The sequence below is a fragment of the Rhea pennata genome, chromosome 2, assembly GCF_028389875.1.
Source record: "Rhea pennata isolate bPtePen1 chromosome 2, bPtePen1.pri, whole genome shotgun sequence".
Taxonomy (NCBI): domain Eukaryota; kingdom Metazoa; phylum Chordata; class Aves; order Rheiformes; family Rheidae; genus Rhea; species Rhea pennata.
The window spans coordinates 126347000-126371187 of NC_084664.1; the positions used below are offsets into that span (position 1 = coordinate 126347000).

The 24188-nt window shown below is 36.8% G+C and overlaps 1 protein-coding gene across 4 annotated transcripts; it reads right to left on the reverse strand.

Annotated features, from left to right (window-relative positions):
* Nucleotides 1–709: 709 nt before the first annotated feature.
* On the reverse strand, nt 710–23969 carry MTFR1 (mitochondrial fission regulator 1). Of its 4 annotated transcripts, XM_062570325.1 has the most exons (9): nt 23915–23929; nt 21085–21155; nt 17725–17867; nt 14942–15040; nt 9425–9543; nt 6405–6634; nt 4435–4681; nt 4099–4261; nt 2370–2609 (listed from the first exon to the last, which is right to left on the reverse strand). In XM_062570325.1, the coding sequence occupies exons 3-9, from the start codon at nt 17788–17790 to the stop codon at nt 2568–2570; spliced, it is 966 nt and encodes a 321-aa protein (XP_062426309.1). In that variant the 5' UTR covers nt 17791–17867; nt 21085–21155; nt 23915–23929; the 3' UTR covers nt 2370–2567. The 4 variants fall into 4 exon arrangements, with proteins under 4 accessions (XP_062426308.1, XP_062426307.1, XP_062426305.1 ...); XM_062570324.1 differs by lacking the exons at nt 2370–2609; nt 21085–21155; nt 23915–23929 and adding exons at nt 710–2354; nt 23951–23969; XM_062570323.1 differs by lacking the exons at nt 2370–2609; nt 21085–21155 and adding an exon at nt 710–2354 and having other exon boundaries at nt 23915–23954.
* Between the last annotated feature and the right edge of the window lie 219 nt (nt 23970–24188).

Consider the following 24188-nt stretch of genomic DNA (forward strand, 5'->3'; position numbering starts at 1 on the left):
AGTACAGTTGATTTTGTTGACCATAGTTTTATGCCACTTGTAAGGTTTGTCACATGCATTTATGTTTCTCTACACATGCATTTATGTGTCTCTCTTTGCTGCACCTCACAGCAATGTTTCAGGTAATCAAAACTTAAATGGTTTTAGGGCGGGGGGTTTCCCATGTTTTAGCCTATTTTTAATGCATAAGATCAGTAATTATAAAAGTGAGGATACCACTTAACTGCACTAATTTACATTGTTCTATGTGTCACAGTTCAGCTGCAATAACCAGAAACATCTTGGAAAAAAAGATGCCCGTTGCACAGACTTCAGCAGAGGTTGCCTGTGCAACAGGCTGCCAGTTGTCCCGACACCCTGGCTGGTGCTGTTATGCCCTACACCCAGGTTCTGGCAGGGGAGGCACAGAGTGCTAAACATTAAAGGAGAACATTCCTGTCAAGTTTGTGGGGATGCATAAACTTCTCCCTGTCTCCTAATCACTCAGTTTCACTAAAATTAAAAACTTTTTTTTTTTTTTTTTTTTTTTTTTTTAATGGGACTAATTTTGCTGTTATTTATACTGCAGAGCAAGGTAAGTAGTGCATCTAGTCCAGGCCTGCTGGAGATGTAAGTTGTCAATATATTGATTTATAGTCACTGTACTAGAATGCAAGCTACACTTTATTGCGGCGCTATAACTTGTAGAAAACTACAAATCATGCACAAATATTTAAACTGCTTTTAATTTTATATAGTGGCAATAGAGCATTAAATACAAAACTTGAAACCAAAAGCAACTTTCAAAAAGGTGTTTTAAAGGCATTTAAAATAACATGCTGAAGACTTAATGGTCAACCAGTAAAACTGAGGGTAGAACATTTTGCAAGGAAGGCTTTTTGTGTACATATCAACACCATTTCAAGTTTTACACCAAAAAACATCCTCCTTGATCGTGCAATCTACGTTCCAGTTATAAGCAGCAAAGCTTTAGTCCTCTTCAGTAATCTAAATGGAACTTTTCAGGTGTTTCTATTTAAAAAGTGCTACATTCTTCTGTTGTCTAGATAACAGGAGCTCTAAGAGGCACTTGTACTTGTTCCAGTAGTCAGATAAACTTGGAACGTTAAATAGCCAGACTCAGCTTTTTTAAGTTCACCTACAGTCAGAGAAAACTTCATTTAACTATGCCGCTAAGTTATAGCTTTCTAGGTTTCTTAGCAGTGTTTTTCGGCCTGAATTTTATTTTTGTTTGAGCCTCCTCTACAGCTGTGGATAGAGGCTGGGACTCAGCTAGTTGATTAATCAACTAGCTCTGTACAGCTCTGGCAGCAAATAGCTGCCGTGGGAAATGCCCATGGGGACTTCCCCTGAAAAACAGATTATGTGCAACAGCTTATAGCATCTCTTCCCTGCAAATAGTACCACAAGGGTTCGTGCAGTTCCCCAGACATCTGGGGTTAAAAAGGTGTCCACAAATCTCTCTTAGCTGCAGCAACATATTTTTAGCAGCTTGCACCCTCCAGTAGTTTTTTCATCATCTACACCACTTCTACACTTGTTAACACATACTCTGACATGAATTATTTTACTCTATGTTGCTATCTACTGATTTTTCAAATTCATTGGACTGCCTTTTCGCAGAGGCTCCCACAAGCATGATTTACTCACCTTTTGTGCATTGTTTGTTGGACACCAGATGATACAAGTAGATCTTACTCCCTTCTTCCTTGCAAGCTCATTAAAAAAAAAAAAAAAAATGCTACTTACAATGTCATGTACCAGGTGACCTCTGAGGAAGATTTAAATTTTTGCTTTGTTTCTGTATGAAGCAGAATATATTCAATTTTTCTTTGGGCCAAAAAATTGCTAAAGCTATGTTTAAAAGAATGACTTTGACATGAAAAATTTAGTATGAAACTAAATATCATAGTGCAAGTTATAGTGAAAGCTCAAATGACTCATGTTAACTTAAGGATGTATCACTTTCATTATTACCATGTATACAAATTATATTAAGGCAGTCAGTTATGCGCAAGAATGTCATATAGGTAACTTAGTGTTAATGAACTAAAAGCACAAGTCTGAGCAGAAAGCCAGGTTTGAATACAAAATTAACACCTGAGTTTAACAGTCAAATCTATCCCTTTTAAGTCGCATACAAACATGCATCTCAAACTTAACATGTTTAGTGCCTCAATTCTACATTTTATGTTATTTTTTTCCTGCATTGTAGGAGACCACTCAGTATTAGTGCTATTTGCAACACTCAGTCAAAACAAGTTTACAGTCTTTCATGTAGTGATCTTGATACGTTAAGATTTTTCAATTAAAGTCTTCATTTTTCCTGTTGACTTCAGCATGTGTGGTCCAAACTGAGAAGAAAACCAGAATCACATTAAGATTGCTTTCAACAGGGACATCTAGTTGAACTATTACCCATCCATGTTGTAAGTGAAAACAGAACTCAAACAGAGATAGTTTCTTTTATCATCTTGCTTCTTCGGATGTGGACTTTGCCTGCTTCGCCGCCACAAGATAAGGGGAAACTTCTGTCAGTGATCAAGTGAAGTTACTCAGGTCGGCAGCTAACTGTCTCCTGGAACAGCTCTGACTAGACACATTTCACTCTAGCACAGCAAAATAAGTAAAGATAGTATCTTTAGAAGCTGACAACCAATTGTTCCAGTAGGCACTTCTTGACAATATTTTTTTTGTGTGTTCTGCTTTTTTGTGCAATTCCTTATAAAACTATGCAGGATATCATACAAGAACTGCTCTAGCAAAGAGATTACTTACTGATAAATAACTAATGATAGATGTTTATTAGATAACTCATTACAGATAAACAGCCTGTCATTTAACAAATGAAAACATTCACTTTTCTTAGCTGATGAAGCTTGATGTTCCTTGCTCTCACAAGAGCCAGCTCTCGTGAAACTTGTGAAACATTTTGAAAATTTTAAGTTTCCAAATGGAAAGTCATCAAAAACCCACATATGAATAAAGCTTTTTATTTTATTTTATTTTTTGGTGGCCTCAGCTGCTTGAAACAAGTGATTGATTCTTTGGAAATTTCTAGCCTTTTAGTTACGAATAAAAGTCTGACAGTTACAGGAATACACATTAAAAGGCCTAAAACAGAAGGCAACTAAGCCAACATTAATAAGCTCAAATTTTCAGAAGTCCTGAGATTTGTGGCTTGGCAATCTTATTTTCCTCAAAACTCAGTACAGAATACAGTCAGTTCTTTCAGTTAAATCTCTTTAAATTCTGGGGTTTTACTTGCATTTTTCCAAATGAACAAAGGGAAAATAATTCTGTATTTTTCCTTTCCATTTCTGCAGCTGAAGGCTTCAAGAATTGCTTACTAACAAAACTGACTTATATTTCATTAAAAAATATTATTAGACTGTTTTATAAACAGGTGTTTATTGCTAGAACTTGCACCTTGAATATTAAGTGCTTAAAAAGCCTTTACTGTGGTTTCAAATCAATCTGAATAAACTAAAGCCCTTAATTTGTACTATGTCTGGAGTAGATATTATAAATAACTTTATTTTAACATTCTCACACTGTAAAGAAACTTCTAATACACTCTGTGTTTCCAATCATTAGAAAAAAAACCTGCATATAACAATATCTAGCAGGTACATTGAACAATATGCTTTTAGTACTGCCAGAAATGGCTGATACATTTCAAGATCTTGCTCCAACTTCTGCCTTTAATTGCACATGGAATATCTGAACATCTAAGTTACTAATAGCAAGCAGCTCCAGGAATTTCTCAGTTCTGATTCATCTCTGGTATGAGCTTTTAGGAACCAAGTTTTCAGCATTCCACATGCTCCTTAAAAGAAGTAATTTTCTTTTTTCTTTTTTTTTTTTTACTTTAAAAGTCTAATAGTGTTTGTTACATCTCATCCCAAAGCAGCACAAAATCTCAAGATGTGAGTCCAAAAACAAAATGGATGATTGCCACAATTCCTGGCGAATTGGCTATACTTAATGGGTTTTGTGCACAAACACTCTAGGTATTTTATGTTTTGGCAGATTTTTGTTGGCTCTCACAACCAGTATCATTTAGTCCAAGCATGTGTTCAGAACCACAATACTCACCAGCACTACTTCTGTCTTTGTTTCAGACTTTGGAATTGCTTTTTCAGTTTCACTTTGGCTGTCACTTCGATATCTATAAGCAAATTTCTTTTTGAGAGCTTCTGCTATTAATGCTGCAGGATCTGTAGGGTTAGCTACTTTAGATTTTGTACCTTCCGATGATCTGGAAAAGTAAATGAGAAGCTTTAACATAGTTCAAGACAAAGCTTTAAAAGTTGTGAACACTTTTGAATTTCCATTTGTCCGTCAAATGTTACATCAGCATCAGTCTTAACCTGAAATAATTTTCCACAAATCAAAAATAAATCTTTAAACTCATTATCTTTAATGTCTTACCTTTTCACTGAGCGTAGTTTCACACTGTTCATATCTTTGAGGATTTCTAGCATGTTTGGTATTTCAGGCTTCTTTGGCCCATTTTCTATGAGAGACTGCCCACAGTTTGTTTTTTTGTTTTTCCGTTCTTTAATGAGCTCAATTGCAGACATACCCTGTTGTAGACTTGTGGGAGGGAGAGGGGGAGGTGGAGGAGGTGGCGGTGGTGGTGGCAGCGACGGCACAACAGGGACAGCAGTTAACCCACCTACAAATAAAACATGCATTTCATGTTAACTTTAGTTGTAATTCCCCTTTAAACCTCAACAAATGCTCAGGTAATATCTTCATTTTTCTACCTCCCCCTACACCTCTCCATTTCAGGTTATTACGTAACTTGCTTATTCCTAAGCCACCTAAATAAATTTTCCTCCAAATGTGAAAACTGCTGAGTTTCTGATTCAAGTTCTAGGTGCAGTCATATCTTTACTGCAAGTCTATGAAATAGGACGGATGTTGCAGTCTTTTTTAATTATGTTCGCCTTTTCCTGCTGTCTGTATTTCACTCTCTTCTGAAAGGCAGCGTTATTTGACTTCCTTTCAGTACCTATGTGAGTAGTAGCTCTGCTAAGTAAGCAGCGATTCTTCCCAGTTATCCTGAGAAATTAAGACCTTACCATACAAGAGTCTTAAACTACAGAGCTCAGCTAGTGCTGAAATTCAAGTTTATTGCAGCTCTCTGAGGTAGTGATGTTTTTAGGCCAGCTAATCATCTATCTGAACAGATAAATTCTCAAGATAGTCTTGATTTTAAGTTTCCTGCATTCTTTGGGTAAAAATTAGAAGTTATAAACATAATAGTGGTAATAATTCAACAAATAAATTAATAAATCTCTTCTCAAATCCTTCTCTGAAGAAATGAGCAAAACCAATCCAAACTGGACTGCTAAGGTAGAGTCTACTGTGTGCATACCTACAGAGTCATTACCATATTCTACCAGAAGAGGGAGATAAAGATGATAAAATCAAGCCAAAGGCAAAATTCAAGCTTCCTAGACCATATTCTACCAGAAGAGGGAGATAAAGATGATAAAATCAAGCCAAAGGCAAAATTCAAGCTTCCTAGTAAAGAGGATAAGGGAAGGTGATGTAGAGTAGTTTATTAGTTACTCGGCAAAAAAAAAAAAAAAAAAAAAAAAAAAAAAAATCACAATAATTACAACTCAAGACTAAAACCAAGTGACCCTTTAAACTATTTCAGGGTTTTGAATTTGAACAGTTATGGAAAAATAAAGTAACTACTATTATCAGTTCACACAAATACTAAACTAGAACGTCTTCTGCAGAATCAGATTATGTTCTAATGCATAAAGATAGGCAAAACAATGCATTTTCTAAACGAACTCAGAAATAAGTGAAAACTGACAGGCTATCTGCAATGCTTTAGAGACGGCAGATCTAGAACTGGATGGAGGCAGCAGGTGAGGGCAAGAGGAAAAAGAAACTTGGGAAAGAAAATTACTGCTGGGAATAGTGCATCACTTTTGGTTCCATCTGAACAATGGCGCTCATCCCAGGGATGATTCCAGTAAACAACGCATCTCCTTTTCTGCTAGGTATTTCATAAGCTTGAGATGTACACTCATGAGATTTGCTCTGAGCGGAAAGCTCTTCTTCGTAACTCTTTACTTATCTACAGATTCAGAATTCCAGCAACCTTTCACACAAACACAAAGACTTCTGGAATACTAGAAAATATAGCATGCCTTCTGTCTTCAAGAAACATTCTGCATCTCTCCATTAATATATTAAGGCTGACCACCACACTAACCACAACAACACGGAAGAAGTTTCCACACTAACCACAACAATATGGGAGAAGTTTTCCAATTCCAGATTTTGCAGTATCTCACAAAAATTAGTATATTATTAGTTGTAAAAAGGGCAAACCTCTTAACTATTTTGTGTTAAGAGTATAGCAATTTTATTACCTGCTGTCAGATTCTGCTGCTCTTGAAAGATTACAATTTTGGCTATTTGTGCTCTTAAAGTGGCTAGTTCATTTTCTAGAGCACTGATCTTCTGCAGAGCTTCTTCATTTGCAGTCACTGTGCTCCTTGATACTGGTTCTTCTTGTAATGAGTTTGGTAAGTACACTTGTCTTCCAGAATGGTGTGGTTCACCTGAAAGAGGCTGGGCTGTTTTTGACCAAGCTTCCGATCTATAACAGAAATATCACAAGACTGCTTTTATTAAAGGCTTTCTAATAGACACTAAACAGAACTAAATCTACAATATACAGGAACAAGGAATTAAAGCTGGAGACTTGACTTCATAATGTAAATTGTTTTTTCACAAATCACTTCTATGAAAACATTATACAGCTTACAATAAACACGTTTCAAATTCTTTCTGTCTGCATCACTATCTGATGATACTTCTCCTTCCCTGGAGACAGAAGACAACTTTTTAAACCTTTCTGTGTTAATGTCTCTCAATTACAACCTGTGAGGAGAGGAAGGAATAGCAAGGACATCCTTATGATCATTAGAAGTAGTGTTACAGCTTATTTTGCAGGTGTTGGAATTCTACTGCATTTTTTCTTCAAAATATAACATTTCTTGTCCTGAGGGACATGAGTTTGCAAATTTTTACAAGTTAGTAACACTAAGGGTTTGTTTAATTCTAGATTTTAGAAGGACAGAGAAATACAATCACCCGTTGCCCCCCAATTTCTATTCCTCTGCTTGTATCTGTAATTATATTTTTGTTGCAATTAAGACTTTTAAAAAAATCTTGCCCAAATGGCACTATTTTTCTCCATGGGTCTCATTTATAGTTGGTTCCTTTTAAGAGGAAGGAAAAGTTTCTTGGTTCCACAGCATATTTTGCACAATTTTTTGTCTTCTGAAGCAGCTTCTATGGCGCTAAACTGTTTCACACGCTCCATGCCCTCAAAAGTGCTGAAACGGAAGCTGAACAGTATTCAGCAACAGTGTGACAGTATTCAGCTTCCACAGAAAACAAAAAGGGAATGATGTGAAGTTTTCTATTGCAGCAAATAAAACTACAGAGACAAATTTCATAAAATAAGGAGTCCATGAGATTCTCTTTTTTACCCAAGAGCAAGAAAATGCAACTCTGTCACCTTCCTTTATTACCCACCAAAGCTCAAACTATGTCAAACACATGCAGCACTACCAAGCATCTACAGTCAAATAAGCAGGAACAAAAGGTTATATTCACCAAAGACACCATCATTTTTGAATACAATTTATCTAAAGTAGAACTGATAATGGCTAATGACAACCTATTATCATAAACATGAATACATTATAACTGTAAATTATGACCATTTACTCTCACCTTATTTCCAAAACTTCTCAAGCAGGTCAGGACTGCACTGTTTATTCAAACATGAGAATAAGAACTGCGACTAGTGATATGACTTCAAGATGCCTATAAAATGGCTCCAGACTATATAGCTCAAGAGTGCTATCGCTTGGGACAAGCGTGTTAAGCTGTCCTTGATGGGCATCGCATTAGATCTGCAGTGGTGCTAGGCTTAAAACAAAAGCCAAGATTTAAGGCTAGGGCAAGCTCTGTGTTCCGGCCACCTCACTAGTGTTTGATACACATTTGAATCTTTCACAACACTGATATAAAACATCAGAATAACTTGGAATAATTTGATTAAGCAGATCTGAGTATTACCAAAAGTGTTAAGCAGGATCATATTTTCTTTTGCTAAGTAATTCTTCTACAGTGTTCCACTATAAGCAGTCTTAAAGTCATCATGTATCTGCAGGATTATTTTAGTTCCATCCCACATCAATCTGTCTCCCCCCCACCCCCCGCCTTCATATGCAGGCATCTCAGCAAAAATACTAGTCCTCTATCTTTTTATAGAAGGTCCTCTGAAGCCACAGAAAACTATCCTATAGTAGTGGCCAGTAAATTACCTCTGTATTAAATCTATTTTACAAATAAATTTACAAATAGTGTCTCTTCAAACAAGTTATTTATTTCTGCAACTGCCCTTTGAGTTAGTAAAATTAATGTTGCAATGCTAGAATGCATGTCGTGCAAAGCTTCAGGGTAGCAAGTTACATTGCTTAATTAAACCATTAATAACGTATTTTGTGCTTTTACATTAAGAACAATATCCTCCAGTAATCTCTGAAGCCAACACTCTGTGCCTTTCTCCGGAAGGTCAGTTTGTTTATAAGAAAAATTTCCTCTGCACTACAGAACTGTATCCAGCTAGTTTGTTTCTAGCTAGTCTGAGCAGCAGTTTGCATAGGCTGGAACAATACAGAGCTTCATCACTTCAGCCAACCTGGCTCAGGCAGTTACAGAGCTATGTAGCACTCTCTACCCAACACAACAGTACCTGTCCCATAATTCTGACAGGTATATAATATTATATATAATATCTGACAGATAATTCTTACACCCTTCCCTGCCAGTTTTCCTTATGAAGATTAAAGACATACAAAGTCATAATGTTATAAGACTCTTTGCTAGTCTGCAAAGCCTTAACCACAAGGCTGAAAAACAACATGCCAATTATTGGATTGTCAGAATTACCATCGCCAGTAATTAGCAAACCCTACAAAATACCAACTCATGCTAATTAAACCCTCTGAAGAACTGGAGAAGGATCAGTGTTAGCAAAGGTGCCATACTACCCTAGACATTCCTGTGGGGATAAGGTTGAAGGACACTGTAACACTCCCAAATATTTGCAGCAAGTAAGTAAATAAAAGCATGATCTTCTGTATCTGTTCTCAAAGTGTAGTCTTTCTTTCACAGTCCTGTTCGGCTGACCTCTACCACCTCCTTTCCAGTACCTGCCTTCTGGTACTGGAAAGGTGATATCTGGTGTCTCCTCTGTCTTTTCTCCAAGCATTCAAGTGCTCTTATTCAGTGTTATGTGCTGTATCTTCCTGTTGGAAAAAAGCTAGGTTCTTTCTCAGTTCATAACCTCAAATAGATTTAAGGAGCATACCTGAGCCTTGTAGAGACTTCACCTTCCTCTTGAGCAACCCATCTCACATCTGCAAAGGAGGCCACTGCATCTTCTCTAAGTTGATTAGGATGGTTTCCTTCTGTGGCATGAGAAGCAAGCTGAATTTTAAAGATAAGATTGAAGGTTTTAGAGTCACTTTTCCCAACTCATTTTAGTTATTTTACCTAGCAGAATAGACTAATATTTTTAATGAGGCTGGATGCAACTATCATACAGACATGCATGAAACACACTTTCAGACTGAGCACACTTGTTACTGTCTTGTGCTTGGTCTAGAACCTATTTCAGGGACAAGTTTTTGCCCTTTTTCACTCTAGTCTGCTGCACATTTCACAGAAGTTATTTTTGTTTTTAAGGTGCATGGCTGGCTACCTACACTAACTACCATGAAGCTACTGAACACTGTAAATCCAGCACAAACTGTTACATTAAAGACAAGCAAATGTCAACATTCATAAGAAGTCAGCTATATTAACTGAAATAATATATTTTGTTTTATGGTACTCATGAATAATAGTAAAAAAAAAAGAAAAAAGACGATCTTTAGGACTACTAATACTTGAAGTCTTATAATCTGATTTAGTACATTATTTTCAGATTGAAGTTCTGTTGAAATGTGTTTCTCTTCACATATAACTTCCAGAATTTCTGCACAAGAATAAAACTATGTCCATTAGAAGAAGAAAATAAATAAATTAAAAATCACTTTTGCTAGCTCAGTAATCACAAGAACTTTAAGTGATGGGTAGGATGCAACTCTAAGGGAATATACTGTTCATTAACAATCTCATTTACTACATGCTGAAAAAATTAATCATTTTTCAACATGTCCTGCCACTAGCTTTTAAGTTATTTGTAGCCAAAGGTGAACAAGGCTCCAGAAATCGAACTTCTCTTACATTTACAATTAAGCAACCTAAATGCAGGTTTTAAAAATTGCTTAAACCATCAATACGTGCTCTATAACCTATACAAAATGGTTTCAAAAATACTTTGAAACATTGGCTGCTTCTCCAAGTCAGAGAAGGGCATGTGTTCTCAGTCACTGGACTGATGATTACTCTGGTCACAGTATCTTAGCAAATAACAGCTACTGAATTATCTTTCGGTAATTTCTTCTGCTCAGTCTGTTGCCCTGACTTACTTATCTCCAGTGCAACTAAGCCACCTCTCTTCCTTCTATTGCATGTACATCTACATGTCAAATTTGCACATGAATTGTGCAAACAAAAAAACTGTTGCTATCTGCTGCTAGTAGGGGCAGCTAGTGATACCATATACTGGCCTATTAAGATGGCTTTGATCCATTCTGCTAGCACTTGGACCAATTCCAAGGCAACTGACTTCTGTAAGATGAAAGTATAATGTAGCAGCAACTACAAAAGGTTAGCATTAAGCTAAATTTGCAGCCAAGCTAGCACAATACAACTGCAGTACAAAATCGTTTCTGAAGAGCATTCATACGTATTTTAGCTGTAGTCTTTGCTACGTGAATACTAGGAAGATAGAAGTTGTGGGTTTGTTTTTTTTCTTTTTTTTTTCCCCAGGAGTTTTTATAAACAGCTTTGGAAATTGAGATTAGTCATCTTCACCTCACACACTCACAACTTCGGTGTGAGCCTTTATCACAGCTCCCAGGAGTGTATATTGGCACCAGAAGATCATTTGGAAACAACAGGGTTTTTTCCAGGTAGCATCAGCACAGATGGTAATATGTTTATCACATTAGCAGTTGTGCCTAATACCGTAGCAGCCTGCCTCTCTTTAAAACAGTCTAGAGAATATTATATTGCATGTTAAAATTTTCATTGTTTGATATTTCCTTTTTTCTTTTTAAAAATCAAAAAATAATTAATGACCACAGCATTGATATTAATGCTAATACTGATAAAAAATATATCACATTACCTATTTCTTGAAGATGACATAGATTTTCTCAATGATAATGGAGAGAAAATGGGAACTATCACCATAAAAAAAATGAAGATATATTTAAATAAAAGTATTACCTATATTTGCATCAAAAATAACTTTGTAAGAGAACAGTAAAGAATGCATTTACCATTGCAAAGTTTTCTGCATTGTGAATTAAATAGCTTTAAATCCAAAATTTAGTAGCAAGCCTTCTGTTATGTGGTGACGCATGTTTCCTCTTACTTTTTAAATTCATATTTATATGTAAACAGAATTTGCTTGTTGCCAATATACAGATGTTTCTTTTGTCTAACTATCCCTACAAACCAGAATGCCTTCCACAGTAGATTTAGAATTCCAAGATGAGCCAAGATTTTACTTGATTTAAAAGAAGAAAAAAAAAGCCTATCTAAACATCTTTGCTTGCCTGTAGAATGCTGTTTAAACAACCCTGCTGACTACACTATTCCTCCAGCCTTTCCTGGCTGTAGGACATTTGGACAGCTGCTCTGCCAGCAACTGAAACGGTGAATGGAGTGCTGAAACCTGGGAAGAAATCAGGCTTTAAAGCGATTTTTGCCATAAGAGACTCAATCCTATTAAACAGTTCATTGCATGAGTTCAAGCAGTGAAAGCAGCTTGCTTTCCCCTTCCTCTGAAAACTATGTAGTTTTCGCCTCACCTTTAACGGGCTTTTTTTTTGTCTATTTTAGCTTATATATGCTCATGTATAAACAAACACACACGCCTGTAGATGTCACATCCATTATTCCAAGAACTTCCAGAGAAGAAACTATAAACACTATATTGTTTTGGGTGCTGTCAAAGCAGAACCCCTACTTTTTGTTTTCTCCAGGACTTGGAATGTAGAACACATTTCTGTAAGTGTAAAGATAGAATAAAACTCTTAATTTCAAGTTACTGGCACACTTAGGCATTAAATATTTGGAAATACTTCTTCAGTAAGACAAAGTTGCTATGATTTTTCAAGCTATCCTAGTAAACTCTGATGTTTCCTACATTCAGACCAATTCCTTCGGAGACTCTCGCATTCCATTTTAGGGCTTTGCATCAACAAGCAGAAGAGGCACAGGACTATAACTGCGATGTCGCAGCTGGAGCACACCAGATTAGCAACATGGAAGGAGGAAGGCCCCTACCTTATAACAGTGTTGTAAGTTTAGTTGAATATAACCTGTCCATAGCCATAAATTCAACTTTTTTTTCTCCTAAAGACCATAGATAAGCCTAAAAATATGACATAAAAGGGAAATTTATGAACCATTTTCATGTGTTCATGCCATATAGAATATTTAAGATAAGCTCTGTTGTTGCTTACTGAATGTATTAGCAGCATTTATTAATCCATTTAAATATTGACTGTGGCAAAATCCTCAGAGACAGATATTAGGACAATCTGCAGACCATAAAAAAATCAGAATGTCTTGCTATTACTCCATTTTTAGACTATCAGAATAAAAAGCATGCTAGAAGAAAAGCAAGAATGAACATAACAGATTCTGTTGATAACTTATCTATTTATCATAAACAAAATGAAAACCTGGAGAAAGTTGGTTGTTCTTAGATGGAAGTTAGAAACACTGATGATATACATGCACCCTCAGATGAGGCAAGTAAGTTTTGGGTTGGTTTTTAAACAAAGTGACTTACAGCAAGGTTCAGTGCATGGTCCTTTCATACTATAGCTAAAGCTGGCAAGAAAGAAAAAGGAAGAGACAGCTATAGGAAAGTGTCAGTTGCAACAGTATAAAAACAGTCAAGCTTGGTACTGAACTTCACTACAGAATCTTAACACTGAGACAGAGACATAAAAAGCAGATACCAGCACCACACTTATGTTCAGCAGTTCATAAATTAAAATAGTTTGACGTCTGCATAAATCATAAAAGCTTTAATGTGTTTAAAGTCTCAATTTTGTAATATTTCAATTTTAATCAACTATGACAGTTGTACTTCTATTTTTAGAATCTCTTCCTTTCACCTAATAGAAGATCATTACACTTACTGTGTGTAAAATCTAAGCAAAGCTGACAGTGCCTGTAGGAGGAAAAAAGGTAAGTATTCTATTTGTTCTAACACAGAATTCAGATGAACATACATACTTTTTTTATGTTAACATTAAAAAAATCAGGAAAGGGTTTCTCAAATGTATCATACAGCTCTTTGCAAGAACAAAAAACAGCAGTATTTTCTTCTGCATACTATGTATTAAGAGAGGGTATTACTTGCCTAATTATTTGCAAATGAACATCTTGCTTTGTATGGCCTTTACCGTAGGGAAATCGGACACCTCATAGGAGGACCTTACTTCCTTTCAAATCCAAGGCAAATGGAGCTGTACTCTTAGTAGAACTACCATTAAGTATACATCCAAAAGTTGAAGTCCAGCATGACATTTTGTTCTCCCTTCCACCCAAACAAATGCCCCCACCACCATTTATACATTTAAGTTTCACAAAGTCACTACCAGTGAAAGATGCTTGGTTGCCTACAGTCTCAATCTAATTATCTAAGCGAGGTAAAGCTTTAGCATGGGTTTTTACTACCATAAAGAAAGGCTTCTACAGTAATTTCAACTATCTGATTTTGCACTGCAATCTCAAATCCAAATAATGTTTATACATTTTGCAAAGGCTAAAGAAATACATTGGAACGCTGAAAATTTTACCTATGTAGAAAATTAACTTGTCTTAAGTGTGGATGGAGAAATGATTCCCACCATCTGACTTTATGTTCTTCTCCCTTGCTTAACCCAAGAAGTACTCCTCTCAGCTTGAATTTCAAATACTAAATTTCTCAATTTCCATATCCCCCATCCCCAGCATACAGAGAACTGAAGATGGCATGTGTAACAGTTTCCACTTTACCATCTGTTCCTGAAAGACTTGTTAGAAAGAACAAGGGCTTTTTCCTCCTCCTTAAGTCTTTACTCTCACTCTTTACCCTCCCACTACATGCAGTCAAAGTTAGAAGCAAACAGGTTGGAAAGCTGCACAGAATTTATATTCCCCTTTCACCTACACAGTGCTAGCCTTGTACTTGAAAAAAGCAAACAGGGAACTCATGTTATCTTTTAAATAATTTTTGCTTTGAGATAAAGTTGTTTATTTTCCCAAACATTTTTAAGTAACACTGTTCATCTTTACATGCCCCTTAAGCCTATTTTTTAAGTAGTTTTTAAAAATAAATTTCAGATGTTTCACTCTTAAGTGCAGGATTCTTTTCCTAGTATAACTTTTTAATACTGTACTATGTCATTTTAGAAGTTCATTTCTTTAGAATAAAATCTTGTTTCAAGTTTTGTTACATGTGTGGTAGCAACACTGATTTGGGTATCAGGCAGTATAGAAGCTGAAGAATCCAGATGTGGAAAAAAATCTGAATCGGAAAGTAGTAAACTGATTTTTCTTATGTGTCAAATTTATCATATTCTGCTTTTAAGAACCCTCCAGTCAATCTTTTTAAAGGTACTGTCAACTTGCTTAAAGTCTTTTGATGCAAAACCAATTCTCATTAATCAGTGTTGTGAAACATGTATTCCAAATTGTTGAGAATATCTACCTGAAACTGGACTCTTGGACACTGGATAAGAGAGAGGTTAGTACCAATTTTTCTTACAATACTTCGAGACGAACCGTAAGGCTTGCTTGACCAAAGTACCTAGATGGAAAGGAAAAAAAAAATAGTCACCTGTTAGGCTATTTACTTTATACTCTGCAGGATTAGTTTTTCCTTATCCTTCCAAACTACACTTGAGCTAAAGCGATGCATGATTTAATTTTTTTTTTTTTTTTTTTTTTTTCAGTGGGGATTAGATGTGCCTTCTTTTGTTGTACTTAAAGACAGGAATGTTTGCTCTACAGTTACACGGAATGAGACTGTAGTTCTGGCTCATTTCCTTGTATTCTCCTAGAATAGAAGACCAAAGAAGAGAGAGGTATAAGCAGGAAAGACTTGAGTAGAGAGAAAGGCAATAGGAATGATACATGAAAGCATAAAGAACGATAAGAAGACTACTGCACTATTAACAGAGTATGTGGTTAACAAATGGTTAGAACATTGATAACTTATAAAATGTGGACAGTGTTTGCTTATGGCTGTAAATTGAACCTACTACTCAGATCTTAGTTTTTAACAGCTCATAACTTCAAGGAAACTCAACATCCTGTTAGAAGGCTGTCCAACAAAGAAAAGCTAGAGCAAGTCCAAGCTATTAATACTAAAATAACACTTACAGGCAATAGCAGTATTTCTTGTGTGATGAGTGTAATGCAGCTGTGGGCATTTCACAACACATAACTGAATAACATTTTGATACAGTAAGCACAGATCACTATTCTTGTATTTTGATAGCTCTGTTAAGAATGGTATTTATCCCCAGATTATATTAGCTCAGCAACTTCATGTGAACATCTTGTCTGGCTGTATACTCAGGGATCTTTCCTTCCTCTGACTTTAATGGAATATATAAATTTTGACAAAATAAATGTGCATTATGCATATTCTACATCGGATTCCCGCATCTGAGCTGCAACTTTGCCAGTCCCCCACTCAGACTCAGTTTGTCTATTATATGAACCTTACATCCTCTCATGATTAACATGCAACTAACTTTTAAAGCATATTCAAATTTCAGGAATCTGAAGTATTCTGTTGATACTACATTAAGGATTACTCAAAGACCTCACATTTATGACTATTATGTTATTGTTTGTCTATATGTCTGAACAAAAAGTATGTAAATTAGGAATCCACAAGAAAGAATCACTGGCAAACAGTACTACAGTAATACAATCTCATTATTTACAATTGTTGAAAATACTCTCTATTGGAAAGTGATGTTGCATTGGAAAAAAATAGTATTACACAAGGGAAGGCTTGGTAAGTTACATACCTACTTTCACAACAGACAGACAGACAGAAGAGCCCAGACTACAGGTTGCTTGACCAACATAAGTACAGTATACTTCAAACAATTGGTTAAAGTTGTTTACAGATTGTTCACATGATAGGAAAAGATGTTGTTAGGAGCCAGATCCCCAAAAATGTTTGGCACCCAAAAGCCATTGAGGTTTTTCAACAAATGGTGGTTTGGTAGACCAAAATTTTTAACGATTTACTTTTGTTAATTCAAGATATGCCTTGAGAGTATTTTCAGAAAACTGCATGCAAGCTGTGCCAGAAAGTATGAAAATAAAGTCAGCCCATTGCTCAGCTATGCTAGTAAGTCTCAGCAGTGCTCTACTCATGCTCACACAACTTCTTGTTGAGTTGAAGCACTGGCAGAGCAAGTCTGTAAAATATTACTTAGTCATACCCTGTTATTGCATCAATGCTTTGCTCTTCTCCAGAACAGCTGATACTCAGAAAAGTAATTGCATTATCACAAGCCTGATACAAGTAGAGAATTGGGGGGGGGGCAGAGGGAAGGGGAAAAAGAAATTAAAACCTGGGTTTTACCTCCTATTTAGATTGTAAGATGATGCTGAAAATGACCAGGCCAACACCCATATTAGTCTAGCATATTTTGATACTTGAAGTTTTCTAATTTGTAGTGAATGGAACCTCAGGGCTGAGTTCTAATAAAATCCTAAAATATTTTGATTCTTATTGGTCATTGTAACTTATGAAGTATGTTAGTTTTGCTGTCTCTAAATGCCTGAGAATAATAAAAGCTTCTACCACTATCATCAGAATCAGAACCATTTTTTCCTCAGCAGTTTAAGCACTGCAAGTAGCTGCTAAGCAACTCCACATTATTAAAACATTAGAGTATACTGACATTTTATACAGATTACTGCACTGAGGCCAATACTTCTGCTCAAAATAGCTCTGTAAAGTACTCAGTGACATAACAGTTGGTTTGCAGCAGATCTTCCTCTCTCTTTCTCTCGGTCTGCCAAGCACTGACAGAAAACATATACACCGTCCTACAGGAGCAGAGCTATGCACGTACTTTCCTCTGTTTCCCCAATAAAGAATACAGCTGTGTTGCTCTCAGAAAAAAGTAAATGTTGCACAAATTATCATCATCTCAGTTTCATAGGGCTTTTCATAACTTCAAGACAAGAGCAAAGAAGTGAGAATGCTTAAGAGTTAATGTCACTGTCAAAAGTCAGTTGAAAATTTTATTTTTCCCATCACGAGAACACTGTTTACACTGCAACTATACAGATACTTCAGTGTCCAAGCAGAAAATGTCACTTTTTCAGTATTTCAGAATGATACCAGTATCAAGTATTCAAAGTGTTCTGCCAGAACAGACGAGCACAAACTAGAATGTATGAAGTGCTTTCCATACCTGACTTCCTGAAAAAAAAATGAAGCAAATCTGAAAAACTTACTGAGTCCATGTTTAATCCAACTTGTTCAAAAACCATCCTAATTAAGCGCTTAACCCAGCAAATCATCTGGAATGGAAAAAGCCTTTTCAAACTTGGATTTAAGCCTTCCAGACCTACAGGGCTGCAGAGGTTCCATAGTCCTTCTGAAATGAGAAATGTAAACATTTTAGAAGCCTGTCCTGAAACATATACCAGAGTAAATTGGTACATGCATTCCAAAAATAAGCTTTAGAAACAGTTACAGGAAAAAAGACACTTTCAGAGACAACAGTTCCTAGTCCTGCAATGCACAGACGTTCAGTAGCCATTTATTCAGTACAAGCTATAGAGTTTTTTAGTAGTGTCATTTTTAAGAATCAAAGCTGTTGCAAAATTAATGATGAAAGTGCTATGGCTGTAACTGTTAATTTGAACTTGAACGGATGATGGTCTTCAACAAGTGTAAGTAAGCAAGCAAAGAACACTATGGAATGCCTGCAACTGGGGTCTAACACTAACGGGTCATACTCTCATCTAAAACTCTTTTGTATACAGCAAACAACTACAGAAAGAAGATCATCTCTCTTCGTCCATATTCTCCTACAACTCTGTTTCCTTCATTTTCTCACAACTGAGGAGAGAAAGGAAATGTGGAAAAATAATTAATGCAAGAAAAAACAGGAAACAGCACAGATGTGGGACCTGAAGCTATTCAAGCAATTTATGAAGTTGGACAGATTTCAGATTGTGTATTTATATTTACTTAAATCAAGATGTTTTTATTGCTTCTCTAGTGAAAACTTTTTTTTTATGCTTTACAACAGTCATAACTTGAATGTCATTAAGACAAAAACAGGCTTGCAAAAACAGAAAGGAAGCAATATATTTAGGTTTATATTTGTTTTGTGTATCAGACTAGAAACAAAACTGTGTGGAACCAGCCTGAATAACAAATTTGTAGCATGAACGACAGTGTTGCAAAACCACTACATAATGACCACTAAAGCAATGTAACAGCAAGAACCTGATACTTCGAAGTTTGAAAGTCAGGAGATGGAAAAGTTCTGCAGTATGAAAGTGTTCACAAGCATTACAGTTAAACCATGACTGTTTCCATCACAAGTATGTATTTTTTTAAATAGTTTAACAATTCTTTAGGTAATAACCTAATTCTGACAAAAACTTAGCAAGAACAGCTCAACTTCACAAATACCTTTTTTGGACAGTTTATTTTTAAGTTGCTATTAGTTTCTCACCACCACATGAAGACATACCTAATAGGATTTTTTTTTTGTTTCCTGAAGAAACTAGGATACTAACCTATGAGCTATAGTTAGGCCACTGAGAAGAAAAGTTATTAAAATAAATAAATAAAAGCAAATCCACCTTCATGAGATTAGAACGGAAACTGCATTATCCTGAGGGGAAGAAAAAAATCAGCAGGAAAAATAATGAGCTACCTATCAAACAACCATTAACAAAAGGTGCAGTCATATATAATAAATAAAAAGCTCTCTAAGTCATGGAGTACCAAAAGCTAGAAAGATCTATTAGGCAAACATTATCATTTACTTGCTCTTCTTTTAGGCATCCACTATTCTTCCCTTAAACATGCTACTGGACTGGATGGATCTTTAACCACATTCCACCTGATCAGTTTTTAGAAAAGGAAGACTATAATGCTTTTCATACGCCCCAAATTAAATTTGACATCATATCTGGCACTGTAGAGCTATACTGACATAAGAAATGAAAGAAATACTATTTTAAAAGGGAAAACCTGTTTGAAGAAGTGTGCTGCATGTAATATATACTGCCTTACTGCAAAATTCAGACTTGTTGAACAGATAGTATAGAAATCAATGACAAGAAGAATGGAAGAAGTGTAAAGACATTCAAACAAAAGAAGAGAGAAGTAGAAAAGGTATTTCTGAGTAATTGATAGGACAGGTCTGTCTCATAATGGAAAGTGATGGGAGTATAAAGAGATGACAGTCTGTATCTTAACGTATTGCTCTTTCAACAGATTACCAATTCACAGTGCCCAAAATGTAGTCAGACTAAACTTTTTTGTAGTCTGTTTTGTTTTAGAAAGTGGAAGAAAAATGGGTCAATTATTTTCATTCTGATCAACTGGATGGACTGAGGTTTTAAAGACAGAAGATAGTGAAGAAGGAAATAGAGAGTGATAGAAATTCCTCTGAGGAAAGCAGAACAAGTCTAGAAAGTTACTGTGTGCTCAAGAAACTGAGCAGTAAAGAGGTAAAGGAATGATACAAAACCTGATAAGATAACCTATGAAAGGCACAAAAGCAGATGCAGAAGAAAGGTAGGAAGTAAAGTAATATTAGAACAATAGAATCATATGAATATGAAATAGTAATTAAAAGGCTAATGTACAAAATGGGTTCCAGATAAAACAGATTGTAAAACAAAACATCCAAAAAGCCAATCCATAAATGTATTAGAACTAAGCAGAAGATAAGAGATATAACTAACAGGGAAGAAAAGAAAATAATGATTGAGGCGGTTGTTAGAACAGGTTATAGAAAACTCTGGTAAGTTACAGGCATGCAAGACGACAATCTAATGAAATCCACCTTGAGCAGCTCAAAAACTAGCCAAAACAACTTCTGAGATATTACTGATTAATTTTAGAAACTTTCAAAGTATCAGTGAGATCCAGAAGACCCAAGAATAAGAAAAGGAGCATGACTGCAGCAAGAATAGTCCAAAATACTTATCCTGTTTCAAAACATTTTGGTGAGCTTTTATAGTTACAGGTTTCAAGATTCCAGTGACTGAACACAAAAGAGCATTCATTCTGCAGAACGATTACTTAAATAAGTTTCTGAAAAAGCAATGGTTATAATCTGAACTGTAAATAATCCTCTTAAAACCTTAAAGTACCTAAAACTGCAGTCATCAATTCCTGGCTCTTGTCAATGAATAGCTGTCTGCTCTTGTTGAAGAAAACACAAAAGTCTCTTCATAACAGCACAGAGTACCAATCAGTTCCTGGACATCAGCATAGCAATAAGGAAAACCACCATGTTTCAATAACCTCTAGCTAAGCTGTCATCTAAACAGAGATCTAAAAGGAGAAGATGTCTAAGTATATCACCCTGAGGTTTTTATGAGGCCTATTAGATTTCCAGAATTATCCCCAGATAAACTTGAAACTCATTTCTCCCAGACTCTATTGCACTATACTTTTCTTCATAAATCTCAATTATTTCACAATCATTCTATCTGCCAAGAACACAAAGGGTTCATTCCAAATGAAACTGCTGGACAGCAAGAATGAAAACATTAACACATTTTTCTCTAATGCTCTGTGTAGATGCCAGAATTGGAATTAAACACTTGTTATTTACTAACCTGGAATAAGATCTTATTTCAAAAATTGATGCTTGCTTTATTTATCATTTATCTTCTTGCTTGTACCTAAACTAAAAATAACAGTGGTTTCATTCCCATGAATGCTTCTGCAAGTCAATTATCACAATAAAATTCTGCAAGTGATACTAATGTTACTATAAAATACAATACTTCCGCTGTGCTTAACAAAACTATGGAAGTGATAAGCAGTAGTCATAGGCAAGATTCACAAAAGAGGTTAGAAGAGTAATAGTACAAAGAATCACATCTCACTGCCTAAAGCAGTTGGGGGGTAGGAATTTCATTATGTAACTCTGTTTACCCAGAAATTAACAATGCTCGGTAATTTTCTCTCTGCTTTGGAAATGTGCAGAAATTCTCTGTTTCAGAAATTAAGATGTCTGCATTTTTGAGTGCAGGGATTCTCACTCACTTCAGCTTCCTTGAACTCTCTTCTGCCCCCATTTTCCATAACGACCTTTGCAGGTGTCATTCAATACTTTCCTATCAGATATCAATTCACAAAGCTGAGAGATAATATCAGTTACAAATTATAAAACGTTAATAAAACAAATAGAAAGGCTTCAGACAGTATACACAAAGTATAATAATAAGTAAATACGGAATGGAACCCTTAGGCTGTCAGGTGAGTGCTACATATGAAAGAAGAGAAGAAAAAAGAAAGAGATGCATCTGCCTACAAACTGGCATCCTTTTACGTGTTTTTGTGAAATCTCTTTCAAATTATGAGCTCTGTCTTAAAAAGAAGCATAATATTCATATTTTTCTTACAAAAAGAAGTTTTTTCTCATTTATGTAAAACTCACAGCAAAATAAGAGAAAATGATTTATGGGCTTGATGTAAATGAGCCTTACACAAAAAATAAACAAATGAACAAAATCTGAAAAATGACAGCTCTAGTCTCTAAACTGAAAAGATATGTATAAGTCTAGTAGGTGCAAAGCTTTCAAAGACGTATGGTTTTAAAGGGATACTAAACACTTCAAAAATTATGTACAAAAAAGTAGGTTTCCTTACTTCAGCAGGCAACTAGGGCATTCCTGTCTGCATAGTCTTTAGCATTTTCCCAAGCTCATCTAATGAAATTATATTCATAAGGAAATATATTAAAGAATTAATAAGGAAATATAAAAGCCAACAGAAAATTATCACAGCAGCAGCAAACTAGGCAGGCAGGAAGAATCTTTTGATAAAGGACTATCCCTCTCCCAAATCAACACTAAGCATTTATAAACATGACTATTTGGCAAAGATCACACAATCACTATATAGAAGCTTGCTTTTTGGCTTGGAAACCATGAATTCTTAAGTGCCCTATTCCTTTCAGGCACAGTTGTCCAGAAAGATACACTAAGACAGATAAAAGCCAGTGAATACTACAGAAACAACCAGGGGTATATATAAGCTAATTTCAGTATGAAATCTAATGCAAGACTTGAAAATAATACATATTATCAATGTAAGTTATTAATGCTTTCTTAAAAATATAAGCTAGTCACATATGCCACCAAGTATGAAAGTGACATATCTTGCCAACCAATCATTGAGAGGAAAAAAAAATTCCCCATTTGAGCATTAGTTTAAATTAGATCAAAAGCCTTTGATCAATGGAGATTACATCATTTACATCTACCTGGTATAATATGATGTTGTACAGAAGTAAGTGAACTGCTTCAGCATTTCTAAACCATACAGCTGGGTAGGTCGCCGGCATATTATACTGGCCAAACATACTCATACACCCACACCTTCCTGACGAAGTTCCCTAATCACTCCTGTTTGTGAATTCCAGGCCACCTCATATGCCTTTTGAGAAACAACAGGATGTGATTTTTTTAAACAAAAAAGCATTTCTTAAAAAAATTCAAAACATTCTCTACTTTCCCCCTAAAATCTTAGTAGTGACTTTGAGTTCCTACATGAAGCAACAGGATTCCAACTAGTGACCACTATGAAAAAATTGTTTTGATTCAGTAAGTCATCAGGAAGTTTTAGAGATGATGTGGGGAAAACTCTGTTCCCTGTTTCCTTATTCACCTAGGCAAAGTGTGTATCAGAAGACAGAATTATTTCCTTTCAATTTATTCTTTATAAATCTTGTCTTCACAGTACCTGCAAGGGCAGCACGTAAATGAAGTCTTGCTGACTCTACCAGACAGAGATCAATGCGCTGCAGCAGATGTCAGTATTCAGTCTAACTCTGTTTACACTTGGTATTTGGAAACTTAACTGTTTGTTTAACCAAATAAAAACCACTATCCAATGAGCAAGCCACGGGTGCTAGAGGAGAACACCAGCAATATCAGCACAGGAATACAAACCAGGCCTCTGATGTTTACAGAAAAGGAACCATACTTCATACGATTAAGCTCCTTTTCTATGTGCTACCTCCTTTAAACCCTCCTTAAAAAGCAAGCAAACAAACTTCTCTGGAACTTCCCAGCGTTAGCTCCAGATTATTCTCCCCTCGCATGATCTCCTCTGAGCCATAACACGAGAGGGTTTCCGTTTCAGTCGGGCTGCTTTCACCAGCGACACCTTCGTGCCGGGGCGCCGCTGGCCGCGCCACTCGCGGCGCGGCGGCCGGCTCAGCCACGGCCCAGGGCCTGCGGCCGCCAGCGCGGCCCTGCCCAGGCCGCCAGCGCCGCCGCCTCCCCTGGGCGCCCGGGCAGAAGGGCGGCGGCAGGGCGCTGAGCCCCCGAGCCCGCGTGGCGCCCTCCGCTCCCTCCCTGCCCGCCGGGACCAGTCGCCCCCCGCAGCGCCATCCCGCCCGCCCGCTCGCCTCGCCCGCCCGCTCGCCTCGCCCACCGTGCAGCCGCGGCCGCCGCCGCCTCGCTCCCTCACCCGCTTCTCCTCCCGCCCTCGCGACCCCCCGCCGGCGGCCAATCCGCAGCCGCCCCAGCGCCACGCCGGGCCAATAGGCGCCGCGCCTGCGGGAGGCGGGTTCTCCGGAAGCGGCGATTCGGCGACCTACCCGGCAGGCACCGGGCCCGGAGGACAGGGGCGAAGCCGCGCGCCCGCCGAGGGCGGCCAGAGGGCGTCTGCCTCACGTGACCGCCCCCCGCCGCCAGGCGGGGCTCGG

Bases quoted from the DNA above. Each gene is read 5' to 3' on its own strand.
- MTFR1 (XM_062570324.1), bottom strand. From the start codon at position 17,790: ATGATTTGCTGGGTTAAGCGCTTAATTAGGATGGTTTTTGAACAAGTT. The intron at 15,041-17,724 runs GTAAGTTTTTCA...CTTTCCATCTAG, and splicing joins TTGGATTAAACATGGACTCA to GTACTTTGGTCAAGCAAGCC. The intron at 4,262-4,434 runs GTAAGACATTAA...TTACTTTTCCAG, and splicing joins AAACTACGCTCAGTGAAAAG to ATCATCGGAAGGTACAAAAT.